Raw genomic sequence first — 17,998 nt, forward strand, 5'->3', positions numbered from 1 at the left:
GAGATCCAGCGTTGCCGTGAGCTGTGGTGTAGATTGCAGATGCGGCTTGGATCCTGAGTTGCTGTGGCTATGGTGTAGACCGGCAGCTGCAGCTCTGATTCGACCCCTAGCCTGGGAACTTCCATATGCCGTGGATGCAGCCCTAAAAAGACAAAAGACAAAAAAAAAAAAAAAAAAAAAAAAAAAAGTAATTATTTATTGAGGTAGTAAAATTAAGGGAATTATTTTTTTAAACACCATATTTACATTTATTACCTAAGTAATACATGTAGAAACAGTAGAAAATGCAGATAAGCAAAAAGAAGGAGATTAAAATTACTTAGAATCCCACCAATGAGTTTTGTAGATTTTGTGATTGTCAACTCTGATACTTAAAAAATAGGAGTTCCCATCATGGTGTAGCAGAAACAAGTCTGACTAGGAACCACGGGGTTGTGGGTTCGATCTCTGGCCTTGCTCAGAGGGTTAAGGATCCGGCATTGCCATGCGCTGTGGTGTAGGTCACATATGCGGCTTGGATCTGGTGAAGCTGTGGCTGTGGCGTAGGCCGGCAGCTACAGCTCTGATTGGACCCCTAGCCTGGGAACCTCCATATGCCACGAGTGGCCCTAAAAAGACAAAAGACAAAAAAAAATAATAATTTTATAAGTAAAGCTTGTTTCTGATAGGTAGTTTGGGCTGTCAAATCAATGCATGTACCATTTTTAAAATGTGTAGTAAGATACAATCTAACTATATGATCATTATTTTCGCAATCTTTTTTTTTTAATTCCTGACATTCTGACACTGTTTGAATAGAACTGACTTTGACTTGAAAGTTATATAACTCCTTGGCATATTTGTGGACAAACTGGATCTCTGTTGAGCTGACTTATATTTATTGCTTAGATTCTAAGACCCATGAGTCTTAGCCTAAGACAGCTGAAAAATTTCGTATCTCTAGTTTGGTTTTTCTCCTTATGAGGCAAAGATTTAAAAAAAACAAAAGTCTTGAATACCATCAGGCAGACAAACAAATGGACACACAAATGCCATCCTGCCTGCAAGCGTGGTGGTGGTTGTGGCATTGAGAATTTGTATAAAAAAGCTTGTCATTTGGAGAAAAATATTCTTTGCTGAATTGCTTCGTTTAACTTGAGGTGTATGTAATCTGTTCTTTTTCAAATGCTGCTAGAGTCATACATGCAGTATTTGAAGAAGGATGTGAAAGTAATTAGAAATCAATTTGAGATCCTGGTCATATCTAACTGGGAACTTCACCAGATAATTGATTAATTGAGTTAGTGTATGCAGCAGTGACATATTTCAATACTACATGTACCTGTTTGTAAATGATGTTTCTTTATGTAAAATCTCTTGTGTGTTTTTTTCTCTTACAGGGTAATAAGAGATTTGTTTTTAAGTTGTAATGGAGTAAATCAAATAATTGAATTAAATTACTTAGATGGTATTCGGAATCACTCCTTGAAAGCATTTGAAACGCTGATAGTCAGCCTAGGGGAACAACAAAAAGATTCAGTTCCAGGTATTGATGGGACAGACCTTGAACAGAAGGAGCTGTCATCTTTAACTGTAGGTACTTCGCATAACCAGCAAGCTTACTCAGATTCTCAGAGTCTTAGCAAATTTTATGCCCGCCTCAGAGACGCTTATCCAAGGAAACAGAAGTCTGTCACCCGGGATGTTCACATCAACACGATCAACCTGTTCCTCTGTGTGGCGTTCTTGTGTGTCAGTAAAGAAGCAGAATCTGACAGAGAATCAGCCAATGATTCCGAAGATACCTCCGGCTACGACAGCACGGCAAGCGAGCCTTTGCGGCTCATGCTGCCGTGTTTATCTCTGGAGAGCCTCGTCCTGCCCTCTCCTGAGCAGATGCACCAGGCAGCAGACATTTGGTTAATGTGTCGCTGGATCTACATGTTGAGCCCAGTTTTCCAGAAACAGTTTTATAGGCTCGGTGGTCTCCAAGTATGCCATAAATTAATATTTATGATAATACAGGAACTGTTCAGAGGTCCTGAAGAGGAGCAAGGGAGAAAGGAAGGTGACATAAATGTCTACGAAAGCCAGACTCTAAACAAAACTTCTCCATCTGCGATCACTGTGAAGGAAAACTTACTATCTTTGACTATAGAAAGTGACCCCACCCCATCAGAACTGGGTAGTCTAGAAAAGAGTGCTGACAGTGTAGGTAAGTTGGAATCACCATGTATTTCTTCTGTAAATGTGCAACAAACTCCAGCTGTTGAGGCTGCTCCTGAGGAAGCAAAGGTATTTATGCATCGAGAAAGTGAGGCCTCCCTTCAGAGTGTACGACTTTTGGAAGCCCTTCTGGCCATTTGTCTTCATGGCACCAGAGCTAGTCAGCAAAAGATGGAATTGGAGTTACCACATCAGGTAAAAACTTGTCCTTTGTCCAACTATGGTGGAATATATATATTTTTGTTCTAACATAATTCTGTTGTCACTTTTGTTTTTCCAAAGATTCTAAGTTTTGTGCAGTTCCTGCATGCTTAGCACAGAACCAGGGACTGTGAAGTGCATAGCAATGTATGTGACCCACTTCTTGCCCTCAAGAAGCTGATGGTTTAGTTTGGGATACAGAACCCACCTGTGGCAAATTTACCAACCCAAAAGGCATTAGCTATGTGTTAAACGTCAGATGAGTCCTAATGGATATTGCCTTTGGAAGTTCAGTCTTGGTGTGATTCTGCTTGGGCCTTGCCGAGTTCCCCTCCCAAGTCCATCCACCCATCTGCTGTCCACTGCAGATGTTGGCTGCTGAGGAGTCACATCTGCACCCACATCCCAAGGACACCCTGGGCTGACCTGGGAAGGGTGCCCACAGCCAGTGACTGTTGGGTGTGGCTCTCTGGGGGTGGGGGCATTCTCTGTGGTACAGTTCAGGCTCTAGCACTTCCCATGGAATTAGGCTGGTGCTAGACATCATTCTGAAACCACATCTTTGCCTGGATTCTTCCCCTCTCATATTCTCCTTCCCTCATACCTTTACAAATCTCTCCTGAGAGCACATCTCAGCTAAAAAGGAATCCTCGGTTTCAGACGCTGCTTCTGAGGAAATTTCGAACATGGAAGATCCCTTCTTTCCTTACTCACTCCTAATTGTCCTGTCAGCCAACAGGCTTGCCTGCTGCAGCCCCAGCCTCCACATTTGCCTCCTGTCTAAGATGTCTCGATGCTTCCACGGTGCTCACAATTCAAATAGATGTGCTTTAGTGTAGCCTGCAGAGCCATTCACAGTCTTGCATGCGCCTCCTTGTTTAGCTTTCCTTCCTGCTACCCCTCACTGTGCTTCAGGCAGCCACGCTGAGCTGACAGCTTCTCTAGAAGCCATTCTTTATCATAATTTCTCTGCCTTTGTACATGTTCTTTTGCTGGCATGTTCCCTCTCTCTGCTTCCATGCCTGCTGCCTCCAGCTTGTTCTTCATTGTCCAGGTGATGCAGCCCTTCCTTGGGGACACTCTGACAGGTCTCTCAGGCCAGTTCTCTCTCTCCTGCTCTTAGAGAACTTGGTCGCTCTAGTGTGGTCATCATTGTATCTGTATGTACCTGTGTCTCACTCTGGACGGGAGAATTTCTTAAGGAAAAAGTCAGCTTCCCATCATCTTTATGGCCTCATCCCCTAATAGAGGGGACATAGGCAGGCAGCAAGAGTTCAAAAACAGAGGGAAGAAGAAAGAAGGGAGAAAGAGAAAAGGAGTAGACTCTAAGTGCTTCTTAGAGTCTTAAGGAATCTCAAGAAGGAATTTCTAAAATCTAGAGATGGGTGATCAAAACTCCAAAGTTTCAACTACGCATATTTGGCATGGTACAATTAATTCATGATACATTCAAATTCAAAACCAAATATGCTGAGTAAAGCATTTGATAAATTAAAATGTTATTATTCATTTTAACAGTAGGATGTTTGTATTAGCATTAGATATTTGTACAGTCATTTTAATTTTACATCAACAGCAAATACAAGGACTAGCTTTTACTAGTGAAGTTAATATTATCATTTATAGTATCACTGTTTTGTTTTTTCTTAAAGCATGTTATTAATACTCTTAGTCTCTTTCATTTTACCTTAGAACTTATCTGTGGAAAATATATTGCTTGAAGTGAGGGATCAGCTTTCCAAGTCAAAGGTGATTGAAACAGAGTTAGCAAAGCCTTTATTTGATGCCCTGCTTCGAGTTGCATTGGGGAATCATTCAGCAGATTTTGACCACAGCGATGCTATGACTGAGAAGGTATGAACAACATAGAGTTGTGTGGTTTGGGTGCGACTAGCAGAGGCAGAAGTGTGTGGGAGGGGAGTAGGATACCAATGAACGTGGTGAGAACATGTGGGCCAGGATTTTGGTCAGGTGAGTTGATGGGTCCCATCTCCATCCTCTGGGATGGGTTGTATTCACTTGGTGCCCAGGCTCATTAAAAAGCATATGACATGCTTTTCTTCAACCTGGAAATTTACTGAGAATTACTTCTAATAAAATGGAAATGTGTTATCTGATAAGTCTTGCATATAACAGATAGTTTATTAAGTGATAATTCAGGGGTGGTGATGACTCAGCTGTCTTATTTGATCCTATATTGGTACAGCTCATACCAGAACATTCTCCTCACCTTAATTTTAAATCACTCAGCATAAAAATAACTAGTTACTTGCATAGAAAATGGCAATCATAATTTTTTAATTGTTCATATTAACATTTCTTCTCAAAATTATTTTACCTTTTTTTTCTAAAACTCTGATATATATTTAATTTCCCTCCTTTCAGGTTTTATTTTTACCTTTAGTTATTTAGCTGTCACTTGTCTCTTAACTTTATATAACTTCTCTTTTAGTTCCTTCCTCTAGACATATATAGACATTTTATCATCTTCTGCAATAATATTTTGTGTTACTGTTTGTCATAATATAAAAACTTACTGAAATAACTACTTACACCTTCACTTCAGTTACCAAATCAATTGGTTAACTAGGAAATGTTAAATTTCCTTCCTAAAATGTTAAAATACCTAGGTAGATTAAAATAGCTACCTATTGAAAAAAAAAAGTGTTATTCTACCTTTTTTTAATTGCAATGATAATGTTAATTGTTGCAATGATAAAGTACTCTGAGCTTCTTTGAGTGTGTTTTCTAAAGTGAAGATATTAGTAGCACTTTTGTAAGAAAAGGAAAACTTCATGTTGTAAGATATCACACAGGGAATTAATGCTGGAACTCTTGATTTCTGAGATGCTTGCATGTAGACAGTTGCAGTGTCAAATCTTAAAATTAATCTGAAAAATTTTGATGTCTTCTTTGATTATCTAATTTATGAAACATTTTAGTTATAAAAATCCTATGAAAAAAATCTTTTTTCATGAACAAATATGTAAAAAAAATTTTTATTAAGTCGTAAGTATAATTCTACCCCATTCTAGTTTTTAGTTATTTCCTATTATATAACTAGAATTAAATTTCTTAGGCTTATTTTCCAATAAGACTGAAATGATCTATACCTGATTCTGTTAGGACACCTATTTTTTGAGCTGCTAATCAAGTTGTCTGAGAGATTCTGGGAAATTATGCTGTGTGAATTTCATAACGTATAGTGGTTAATATTGATTCCTAAGAATTTTTCCTAAAGAAAATATTGAGGCTGTCCTTAAAATGACTTTTGAGTAATAAATACTTTGAGTAATAAAATATTTATTAGAAATATTTTATATTTCTAGCAAAATAAACATTTTACTAGAAATGAGCAAACATTACAGCTTTTGCTTTTTGGTTACATGATCTTATAGAGTTATCAACCTGAAGAAGAATTGTCATCCCAACCTGGTGATTTTTCAGAAGAAGCTGAAGATTCTCAGTGTTGTAGTTTTAAACTTCTGGTTGAAGAAGAAGGTTATGAAGCAGACAGTGAAAGCAATCCAGAGGACAGTGAAACCCGGGATGATGGTAAAATATCACTGAAAGGATACATGTGATTGGATTTCCAAGTCAGTGTTTTTTTGGTGGTTTTGTTTTGGGTTTTGTTTTGTCTTTTTTTTTTTTTTTGCTTTTTAGGCCGTCCGGCAGCATATGGAGGTTCCCAGCTTAGGGGTCAAATCAGAGCTACCGCTCCTGCCTATACCATAGTCACAGCAACGTGGGATCCCAGCTGCGTCTGTGATGTACAGCACACAGCAATGACAGATCCTTAACCCAGCGAGTGAGGCCAGAGATCAAACCCACATCTTCATGGATACTAGTCAGGTTCATTACTGCTGAGCCACAGTGGGAACTCTGCAAGTCAAATTGTTATTTAACAAAATGGTTCATAATCATAACACTTTAGGATTTTGTATTGCCATACATGTAGAAATGTATTATGTCATCATTTCATTTGATCTTGACAACAAATTCTGACATTCTGGTAAGCAATTCAAAACAATAAGGTATATCTTGTTATCGCAAACATTGATCAAGTGCCTCAGAATATGGGGTAGAGGAAGTCCCTGCTTTCATATATATTCTAGTGGAAAAGATAAAACAATAGTATCAGAAATAAGCAGAATGAAGAAATAAAACAGGGTGATGTGATAGTGATTGAGTGGTCAGAGAAGCCTTCCCTGAAGATATGTTTACACTGAAGCCTAAATAAAAAAGGTCTACCCAGCAGACATTGACAGGAAGACCACTGCCGGCAGTTTGTTACAAAGATTAAATAACACAAGGAACACAGACATCTTTTTGTGGCATCCAGAGATGCTGTGGCATAGATTTCTTCTTAGTTCACCACAGCCCAGTGGGTCCTCAGATGGAACCACACTGCATACAAGCCTTTGTTTCCAGGCCTGCAACTTGGTAAAATGGAGAATATGGGTTGATCAGAGCCAAGGGGTTTATGGGCAGCCTCCATCTTTTATATGATGGTCTTATGACTGTGCCAGGGCTATAGTCTTCTCAAAGTTTACACTGCTTTATCTTCTGCCAAGTCTGTTTTCTCTTCCCCATTGAGTGAATGGGAATAATCACTGATGTCCTATTTAAAGAGCTTGATGGACCCATAGCAGGTGGTTTTTGTTTGGTTTTTGTTTTTTACCATAAAGAGAGTGAAAAGAACAAAGGAACAACCACAGATTTGAAAGCCACACACATGTATATTCATATAGCTTACTTGATTTATTAAACAATTTTTGTTTGCTTTTTTCCAGTTTCAAAAAATAACCGACATTAATCACTGTATAAGCATGTGTCTAGCATGATGGTTTGACTTACGTATATTGTGAAATGATTACCACAGTAGGTTTAGTTAACATTCATCATCTTGTATAGATATAGTAAAAAGAAAAGAAAACAACACTTCTCATTGTGATGAGAACTCTTAGGATCTGCTCTCTTAACGTTCCTGTATATCATACAGTGGTGGTAACTATGGTTATCATGTTGTACATTACATCCCAGGACTTAGATATCTTCTAACTGGAAGTTTGTACTTTTGGACCACCTTCCTTCATTTCCCCCTCCCCCAACCTCCTGAGCAGGTGCTTTTGAGAAAATATTCATTTAATGGTGTTAGTTTTATCACAGTATGGGCCTGATTTTATAATGGCAAATTCCTTCCCTTTTGTAAGTTTGCTTACTAGATCTTAAAGAATTTTGGTCTAGGTAGAAATTTATATATTTCTTACCTATACAAACTTTTTAAAGAGTATAGCAGTTAAATTTTCCAAAATATAATATTCAGTGAGACAGTGTTTGTTACTCACTTATGAAGAAGACAGAGTATAAAATTCATCCAACCAATAGCCAAACAGTCTGTTTTCACAGAGATATGGGCAGGCAAATGAACTGCTCTTTGATTTGGGTATTTTGGGGTCCAAAAGTTTGGGATAGGGAGTTCCTGTCGTGGCGCAGTAGAAACGAATCTGACCAGGAACCATGAGGTTGTAGGTTTGATACCTGGCCTCGCTCAGTGGGTTGAGGATCCAGCATTGGTGTGAGCTGTGGTGTAGGTCACAGACATGACTTGGATCTGGCATTGTTGCGGCTGTGGCGTAGGCCAGCAGCAACAGCTCCAATTAGACTCCTAGCCTGGGAACCTCCATATGCCATGGGTGCAGCCCTAAAAAGACAAAAGACAAAAAATAAAGTTTGTGATAGTATTTTTTTCCCAATTATGTCAAAGTATGTTAAATCTGTATATATAAAAATTACTGTTGATAATTTTTGTAGTTCCAGTGAAGATCAAAATTACTTTTAAGGCTATTCATTTATCTTCAAAATATCCATAGATTTGATTATTCAGGATACTTATTATAATCAAAAGTCAAGTAATAAAAGGTTTTGTGAGCATCTTATTATAAATAGCATTTTTGCCATTTATCTCCTAAATGAGAACAAGATTTGAAATATGTATTCAGTGTTTAGGGAATAAAAATAATCTTTTCTTTTCCCCTTTTAGGGGTAGACTTAAAGCCTAAAGCAGAAAGTTTCAGTGCATCAAGCAGTCCACATGACTTACTTGAAAACCTCACTCAAGGGGAAATAATTTATCCTGAGATTTGCATGCTGGAATTAAGTTTGCTTTCTACTGGTAAAGCTAAACTTGATGTGCTTGCCCATGTATTTGAGAGTTTTTTGAAAATCATCAAGCAGAAAGAAAAGAATATTTTTCTACTCATGCAACAGGTAAAAGATGTATTTAGTTAAATATAATGAATATTTATCACACTCATGCCCCAATTACTCATCTCCTTACTTAATCCAACTAGTCTGAAAACTGAGATGATTATTTACCTTTTATAACACCTTAAGGTATGCTTTTAGTACAAGTGGTATGCTTTTAGTACTATTTCCCTAGTTCTCCAAAATAACATAAAAAATTAATGTTGTCATTGGCTAACTAATAAGAATCCTAATATATTTCTGAGAATGGATTTTTTTAATTGCATTTAATTTTAATATATGGTCATTGTTTTGAAAACAGAATGAAAATCAAAATGAAAATTATGTGTAATCCTACACATAGCATTCTTTTCACTTATTTAAAAATACCTAGATATGTATATACAATAGACTATCAAGTAATTTATTATGATATTACAGTTTCTTCATGCTTTCATGAAGTAAAGCTTAATTTCTTATGTTTTTGTTTTTTAATCTTCAGGGAACTGTGAAAAATCTTTTAGGAGGGTTCTTGAGTATTTTAACACAGGCTGATTCTGATTTTCAAGGTGCGTTGAAAACATTAGTTTTAAACAATTGCTTTGAAATAATTTTGTTATGTGAAATGAAGAGCTAACAGTAATGGCTTCCATCGGCATAGGGCTCTATGGTTTCACCTCTTTCGTCCTCACAACCACCCAATGCTGTAGACATAGTGTAAGTATCTTGAATTTACAGAGAGGAAGATCTTGATTCCAAGGACTAGATGAGTTGTTTGGTCATATACATCGGAAGTGGCATTGCGAGGACTCCAACCCAGTCTAAATACTCTGTTGCTGCTTTATTCCACTCTGTACTTTCACAGATGTTTGAGAAGTTCATATAGAATATGATTATATTATATATACTAGATAGAAACCTAGTCTTTGGTTGGAGAAACCTAAATTTTGTTTGGAGAATTAAGGCTAATACTCACAAAATGTAAATTTGGGTTTGTTGGGTATTTTCTCGTGATTAAATTCAAGTTATGTGAGTTATGGCAGGCATGCCTTAGAATTGATGTGATGATACCAATACTGGTAATGTTGACTTCAGTCACCTGGTTAAGGTGCTGTTTTGCTAGGTGTTTCCATTGTAAAGTTAGTAGTTTCTCTTTATTATTCACAATTATCTTGTGGGGAGATAACTTGAGACTATGGAAATACCCCTTTTTTTAATCGTACGTTAACCCACTAATTTTAGCATCCACTGATGATTTTTGACTGAAACGGTTAATATTGTGGTGTTTGCCAAATAGTAATTTTCTATTTCCATCGTTCCTTCTTCATTTATTAATTGGAATTGTACTGAAAGGAAAAGCTTTCCTTTCTCCCCCATTTACTTATTTAATGTGTGGGTATATTTTTATTTATTGTGTTAGGCACTTTAGTGGACCCTTTGATCTGAAGATTTATATCCAACCTAGTCCTGAGAAATTCTTTTCCATTACCTTTTAATAACAGTTTATTGAGATATAATTCATATGCTTGAAATATATTTGCAGTATAGTTGAGATATAATTAATATACTATGCAATTCACCCATTTGAAGTATTCAATTCAGTGTTTTTTTAGTAGATTCAGAGTTATCAATTTTAGAACATTTTTACTGCCCCCCAAAAAACCCCATACCCTTTACCAGTCACTCCCTATTCACATTAGCCTTTCCACACACATTCCCAGTCCCCTGGCGATCACAAACTATTTCCTGTCTTATAGATTTACCTATTCTCAATATTTCACGTAAATGGAATATGTGGGGGGTTTTTTATGACTGGGTTCTTTCACTTAGCATAATATTTTCACCCACGCTGTAGCATGTCTCAGTACTTAAGGTTTAAAAAAAATTGTTTGTTTCATTTTATTTCATTTCATTTTTGATAGTTGCAACATTTATTTCAGGTTCTCTCTTGGGTTTGCTTTTTTTGTGTGTTTATTTTTTTTTTTCTTTTTTTGCCACACAGCCAGAATGTGGGAATTCCTGGCCAGGGATTGAACCAACACTGCACAGCAGCAGCAACCAGAGCCACAGTGGTGAGAACATAGAAGCCTCAACCCACTAGGCTATCAGAGAACTCCCTATTTTATTTTGATTTAGTGTGGATTGCTTTTTAATTTTTAATTTTATTCATTTATTTTGTCTTTTTAGGGCCACACCTGTGGCATATGGAAGTTTCCGGGCTAGGGATCGAATTAGAGCTGTAGCTGCCAGCCTACACCACAGCCACAGTAACGCCAGCTCCGAGCATGTCTACAACCTACACCACAGCTCATAGCAACGCCAGATCCTTAACCCACTGAGCAAGGTCAGGGATCGAACCTGTTTCCTTACAGATACTAGTTGGGTTCATTATCCCTGAACCACAGTGGGAACTCCTAATTTTTTATTAATAGGCTCTATTTTTTAGAACAGCTTTAGCTTTACAGAGAGATTGAGCAACTATTACAGAGTTCCCAGGTTAACATTAGTATAATATATTTCTTGTAATTAATAACATATATTGATACATTAACTGAAGTCCATAGTTTATTCAGATCGCCTTAATGTTTACATAATTTTTTTTTGTTTGTTTAAAGATCTTATCCAGGATACACATTACATTTGGTTGTCAGATCTCCTAGGTTCCTCTTGTCTGTGACAGTTTCTTAGATTTTCCTCGATTGATGACCTTAAGAATTTTGAGAACTGCTCATACTGCAGAATGGACAGTGATACTGGAATTTGATGTTTTTCTCATTATTGTGGCATCTTGCTGTGGTTTTGATTTGCATTTCTATAATGATTAGTGATGTTAATTGTGTTTTCATGTACTTGTTAGCCATTTGTATATATTCTTTGGAGAAATGTCTGTTCAAATCCTTTACCTCCCCCCCCCTTTTTTTTGCTTTTTAGGGCTGCACCTATGGCATATTGAAGTTCCCAGTCTAAGGGTCAAATCAGAGCTTCAGCTGCTGGCCCATTTTATGCCATAGCCACAGAAACGCTGGATCTGAGCTGCATCTTCAACCTATACCATAGCTTGTTGGCAATGCCGAATCCTTTAACCCATTGAGCAGGGCCAGGGATTGAAAACCTGTCCTCATAGATACTAGTCGGATTCATTACCACTGAGCCACAATGGAAACTCCAATTTACCCTCGTTTTAAGTCAGGATATTTTTTTGTTACTGAGTTTTAGAAGTTATCCATATATTTTTCTTATTAATTCCTCATCAGCTTGTGAGTTGAAAATATTTTCTCTCACTCTTTGGATTGCCTTTTTACTCTGTTGATAGTATTCTTTGATGCACAAAAGTTTTAAATTTTTATGAAGTCCAGTTTGTCTATTTTTTTCTTTTGTTGCCTGTGCCTTTAGTGTTATATCCAAGAAATTGTTCCTAAATCCTATGTCACGAACTTTTCTCCTACATTTTCTTCAAAGAGTTTTGTAATTTTAGTGCTTAAGTTTAGGTCTTTGATCCATTTTGAGTTCATTTTTGTATGGTGCTAGGTAAGGGTTCAACTTCATTCCTTTGTTTGTGGATTTCCAATATTCCCAGAAACATTTGTTGAGAAGTCTCCCCTCCCATTGAGTGGTCCTGGCACCTCTGTAAGAAATCATGATTACACTGGGATATGGGGATATGGCTTTTTGGAGGAAAAGCATAGAGGTAAAGTGCCGTTTTCATTATATCAAGGGTACATACTTCCAAGATGATTTATGACTGTTGATATTAACCTTGATCACCTGGTTTAAACACTGTTTGTCAGATTTCTTTCCCATAAAGTTACTTTCATCCTCCCTTGCTTCATTTCTTCCTTCCTTCCTTTTCTTTCTTTTTGGCTGAATAATATTCTGTTGTATTTTATCTATCCATTCATTAGTTGATGGATATTTGGACATTTGCATTGATTTACTTTTTTTTTCCACTATGACTAATGGTGCCATGAACATTCACGTACAAGTTTTTACATGGACATATGTTTTTATTTCTTTTGGGTCTTACGGTAACTCTGTGTTTAGCCATTTGAGGAACTGCCAGACTGGTTTCCAAAGTGGCTGCACCACTCCATCCCAACAATATATGAGGGTTCTAATCTCTTCACATCCTTGCCAATACATATTTGTCTTTTTGAATTGTATCCATCCTAGTGAGTGTGAAGTGATATCTCATCATGACTTTGATTTTTTTTCCTCCTGATCGCTAATGATAAGCATACTTTCATGTGGAGTTGGCCATTTCTGTATTTTCTTTGGATTTCTTTGGGGAAATTTCTATCCAATCCTTTAACCATCTTTAAACTGGGTGATTTATGTTTTTAATTATTGAGTTGTAAGAGATTTTTATGTGTTCTAAATAAAAGCCCCATGTCAAATATGTGATCTGCAAATATTTTCCCCCATTGTTTGGCTTATCCTCTCACTTTCTAATGGTATACTTTGAAGTACAAATTTTATTTTGATGAAGTCTGGTTCATCTATTTCAGCTTTCATTGTCATGCCTTAGGTATATCTAGGAAGGTCTAACCCATGTTCACAATGATTTATTATTTTTAAAAATAATTTTCTCCTTTGCATGTTCTCTGCTTTCTTTTTTTCTAAATTCTAATTGTAATCTCATGCCTTCTTGGATTGATTTTGCATATGTCTTATCTCTTTTATTATCTACTCTCTTTTTGTACTGTATTCTGGGAGATTTCTTCGATCATAGTCCAACCTTTTATTCAATTTTTAATTTTGCCAATTACCTTTTAATTTTTAAGAGCACCTTTTTGTTTGATTGTTTTGTAGCTATTCCATTTTCATACAAGGATGTAATATTTTCTTTCACACACACATATATAGTAATTACATATATAGTAATTAACCTTTTTTAAAGATTTTTCCCTCCCCCTAATTATCCTAGTTTCTTCTGTGTTCAGCTTATCAGGTTTTTTTTATATCTTGGTTTTTCTCTTCTATGTTGCTGTTTCTTGAGTATTTTGTGAACCTTTGTTGCCCACTTCTACTGAAGAAAGCTGTTGGTGATTTCCTCTAATGTTTCGAAAGTAAATTTGTTTTGCTTTTTGGCATACACCCTGAATGGACATTCTGTTGAAGAGCTCAGAATGTGGGTGTGGATGTGCCAGTAGATGATAGGGGCTCCCAAAGTACAATAATAATGCTTTACTTTGTGAGTGGAGGGGTGGCTGTAGGGCCACTGTTACCCCATGTGGCATGTTGTGTACATTAGAAAAACGTAGAGCTTGGTAAGCAAATAGTGTCTTCATGCTAAAAAGAAGGCATACCTTCATCCAGCAGCATGGCCCAATGCCAGGGTGCATGGCCTGGTGAGTGGCATTCAGGCTTACTTCAGTTCCTGTTTTTCGCCTTGGTTAGGCAACTTGGTCTGCCTGCAGACTTGCATTTGTACTTGGTAGCTCTGATGCTCCTATCCCACCATACATCTCAGTTTTACTCTGACAGTTCATTCAGGTCTTTAGAGAAAAGTTAACAGGTCGGTGGCATAAGGGTAAAAGGTGAGTTATCTGTGCTCTACACTCAGAAACCAGGAGAGAGGTGGATGTTCACAGACAGGCCTGTTATGAACCCCTGTGTTTGCAGCCCTGTTCTTACTTCCTGTCCAGATTTTGGACTGATTGGCCCTCCATTCCTCTGAGCCTAGAGATCCTAGGCTGCAGCTTTCTCTTTTATCTATTTTTCCATCTTCAAGAAATATTTTTAAATCTCTCACTTGATGTGTTCCCACTGCCCACTGCCTCCCCTCCTTTTTTTTTTTTTTTTTTCCTGTTACAGGTTTCTTCCTTTTTGTAATTCTGTACCTTTAGTTCAGCAGCTTTTCAATAGTGAACAAAGACAAGTATATATGTATTTGTATGTATATCTCTATTCCCCTGTTTTTGAATTGGAACCTTCCCTTTGGCACATCCACTTTACTTTGATTGTACTGCTTTGTTACTCTAAAACCTTTAACGTATTTATATTACTTACAGGATAAAGTCTATGCTGTTTTATAGTTTTGTTGCAAGTTTCTTTCTAGATACATCTACTCTTAGACTACTGTATCAGTTCACTGCTTCTACAAAATGTTGCTGAATCATGGCTTCCATTCTCAAGTTTCACATCAGGATTATTTTTGTCATGTCCAAAATGGAGATAATCTTTAATGTGTAGGAATTTTTTTTGTTAGCATCAGCTGAGATAATGCATGTAAATATACTTTGATCATTGTAATGTGTGCTACAAATAATAGTTACTATTTTACTGTAAAAGGTTCTATGAATTGTACACTACCAATTATATTTCCTGCTAAACCCCATGATAAAGAAAATGTTCAAACTAATCATTATGATATTTCAGTGTTTTCATAATCTTTACTATTTCATCTAATTTTCTATTTAAGAAGTTATAGTTACAAATTAAACATTACCTGACAGTGTCAGTTTATTTAAGAAATATATTAATTTATTCATCTCTTAAAAAATAATACCTGTATTTTACTTGAATCTAACCAGCCTTTAAGAAAAAATGGTTTTATTATTTTTTTGTCAGTTGGTTACTTGGTTTAAATTGAATAATATTGCTGTTTCTTCAGCAGATTTTTGTATTATTAGATTATTTATAATACATTTAAGATATGACTATAATATTTGATCTCTGTCAATGAAATTGCTTATTCAGTTCCTTTAATTGTGTATTGGCTTTAATTTTTCTCCTCTCTCTTTAATTTAGCATGCCAGAGAGTACTGGTGGATCTTTTGGTATCTTTGATGAGTTCAAGAACATGTTCAGAAGAGCTAACCCTTCTTTTGAGAATATTTCTGGAGAAATCTCCTTGTACAGTAAATATATAATTTAACACTTTTCATTGATACCTAGTAGAATTTTTTTTATTATTTAGAAATTTCTAAGGTCCCTCTTTTGATGTAGTGATTATTATATAGTCAGCTCCATGTTATTGTGTGAGAAATTCTCAATTATTTTATTATTTGCACAGTTTTAACCATTTCACCTCTTTTAGCTAACCAGACTTATCACTGGGATCATAGTCTCTTTACCCCATGCCACCCCAATCTTTGTGCTTAAGAAATGCTAAATAATTTTCATTACTAAAGATAATTATAAGCAGTTCTAACCTTTTTGAGGGTTACCCTTTTTTAAAGAAAATTATCATCCACTCTTTAGTTACCTTCTATTGCTTGTTCACTGGTGCAGTGTAGTGACCTTTAGACTGTTCCTTGCTGAGAAACCACTTTTATAATGAAATTTTGAATAGAAGCATAAGCAAATAAAACAGAAAACCAGAAGTCCCTTTGTGGCTCAGCGGTTAATGAACCCCACTAGCATCCATGAGAATGTGGGTGCAATCCCTGGCCTCGTTCAGTGGGTTAAGGATCCAGCATTGCCATGAACTGTGGTGTAGGTCGAAGACACGGCTCAAATCTGGGGTTGCTGTGGCTGTGGTGTAGGCCGGCAGCTACAGCTCTGATTTGACCCCTAGCCTGGGAACTTCCATATGCTGTGGGTGTGGCCCCAAAAAGAAAACAAACAAACAAACAAAAACAAACCAGAAAACTTGGAGCCACTTCCTTTGAGGCAGGAGGATTGGATGTTCCTGAGCCCTGCCTGTGTCACCACCACACTTAGACCTTGGAAACTCCGAGGGAGCTCTGTGGAACACGACACCAAGACCACCAGGGTAGACAGTTTAGAACTAACTGTATATTCATGGAGCATTTCTATTTTGTTTTTCTGAGTTCATTTTTCATTGTGATAATCAACATTATATGTTATTTTAGGCCTGAGTAGCACATTGTACTAGGTTAGTCTTCTATTTTTTTATTTGTCTCCTTAGTCATTGCTTTTCCCTTTAATTAAATGCTCATTTCCTCTCATCTCTCCCATACATTCTGCTTTTCAGTTTAACCAAAAACCTGTAATTATAAATAGAACCTGAAAACCTATTTGTTTACCAAATAGGGATGAACAAAAATTTATTTGATTAGGGAAAAGCCTTTTAAAATAAGGTAGAAAGTAGTTAAGCACTCAATTTTATATAGTCAGTCATGCTGTAAATACCATTTAGAAATCTGTAGTATTTGTAGAGTCCGTAGTTATAGCCTTCATTTAAAAATAATTGAAAAAAAATGAAAAAACAAATAATTGAGAGAAGCAACTATAGTGTGCTTAGAAATAAACTTTCTTTAGTAGAAATGATCCTTGATATAATTATTGTATTTATAATACTTAAAACCAATTTATAACCTTACAGGTTTGTATCTTAAAAGCATCTAAATCTAAAACAGATTAGCCACAAGAGATTACATATTTTAAGACTAAAATCTCTATTTCATATTTTATCTTAACTACAGACACGCAATAAAGGAAATTTAATGGTATGGTAGATAGAGAGGTATTTTAACAGGAATTGATTATTATGTACCTTGTAACATGATTGTAAAGTTTTGTTTGATTTTCTTTTTTTCCAGGAAATTCTTCTTCTAGGTATTCTCAGAATTGTTGAAAGTGACATTGCTATGAGTCCTTCACAATATCTAACCTTTCCTTTCCTGCATACTCCCAATTTAAGCAATGGTGTTTCATCACAAAAGGGTCCTGGGATTCTCAACAGCAAGGCCATGGGATTACTGAGGAGAGCACGAGTTTCTCGGAGCAGGAAAGAGGCTGACAGTGACGGTTTCCCCCAGCAGCTGCTCTCCTCCTGGCACATAGCCCCCGTGCACCTGCCGCTACTGGGACAGAACTGTTGGCCACACCTGTCAGATGGTTTCAGTGTCTCGCTGTGGTTTAATGTGGAGTGTATCCATGAAGCTGAGAGCACCACAGAAAAAGGAAAGAAGATAAAGAAAAGAAACAAATCATTAATCTTGCGGGATAGTAGCTTTGATGAAACAGGTATGATGGCAGTTTACAGACAGCAGCTCTAGCTGAGCGTGGGGAACGCAGCACTGCTCTGACTTATTCCCAGCCTGTTCTTCACATGGGCTGCCTTAGTAACAGCAGCCAGGCTCCCACTCTCCAAAGCCTGTGGGGTCACCATCCCACTTCCTGCTTCTTTCTTGACCCTATTACTGAAAAGAAAAAGATAAAACACTTCTGCCACTTTTCCGTCCTTGTGCTGTCTGTTTCCCAGCTCCTGTTCATCCAGAGTCCACCTCCAGTTCGTCTCACCTCTCTTGTAGTTCACGCTCTTCTTCTTATGCTATATCTTACAACAGCATCTCTCTCCTAGTTCCCATCACAGACTGTCTAAATGCATCAGCCAACCTCCAGAGTGAGAGTAAATTTCATTCTAGTTCTTTCTATA

General features: G+C 36.8%; 1 protein-coding gene across 6 annotated transcripts in view; it reads left to right on the plus strand.

Annotated features, from left to right (window-relative positions):
* Window positions 1-17,998, plus strand: part of LYST (lysosomal trafficking regulator) — a 200,495-nt gene that overhangs the window by 63,993 nt on the left and 118,504 nt on the right. For all 6 annotated transcript variants that reach the window (XM_021073151.2, XM_084996832.1, XM_021073152.2 and 3 more), the window contains exons 6-12: window positions 1,380-2,400; window positions 4,099-4,260; window positions 5,805-5,961; window positions 8,450-8,676; window positions 9,155-9,221; window positions 15,403-15,512; window positions 17,160-17,586. In XM_021073151.2, coding sequence (XP_020928810.2) covers window positions 1,380-2,400; window positions 4,099-4,260; window positions 5,805-5,961; window positions 8,450-8,676; window positions 9,155-9,221; window positions 15,403-15,512; window positions 17,160-17,586 — 2,171 coding nt within the window. The remainder of the gene's footprint in view (window positions 1-1,379; window positions 2,401-4,098; window positions 4,261-5,804; window positions 5,962-8,449; window positions 8,677-9,154; window positions 9,222-15,402; window positions 15,513-17,159; window positions 17,587-17,998) is intronic.

The sequence above is a fragment of the Sus scrofa genome, chromosome 14 (assembly GCF_054392235.1).
Source record: "Sus scrofa isolate SSC_HxYL_T2T_F1_AM1 chromosome 14, Sscrofa_HxYL_maternal_Yorkshire_Landrace_v2.0, whole genome shotgun sequence".
NCBI classification, from domain to species: Eukaryota; Metazoa; Chordata; class Mammalia; order Artiodactyla; family Suidae; genus Sus; species Sus scrofa.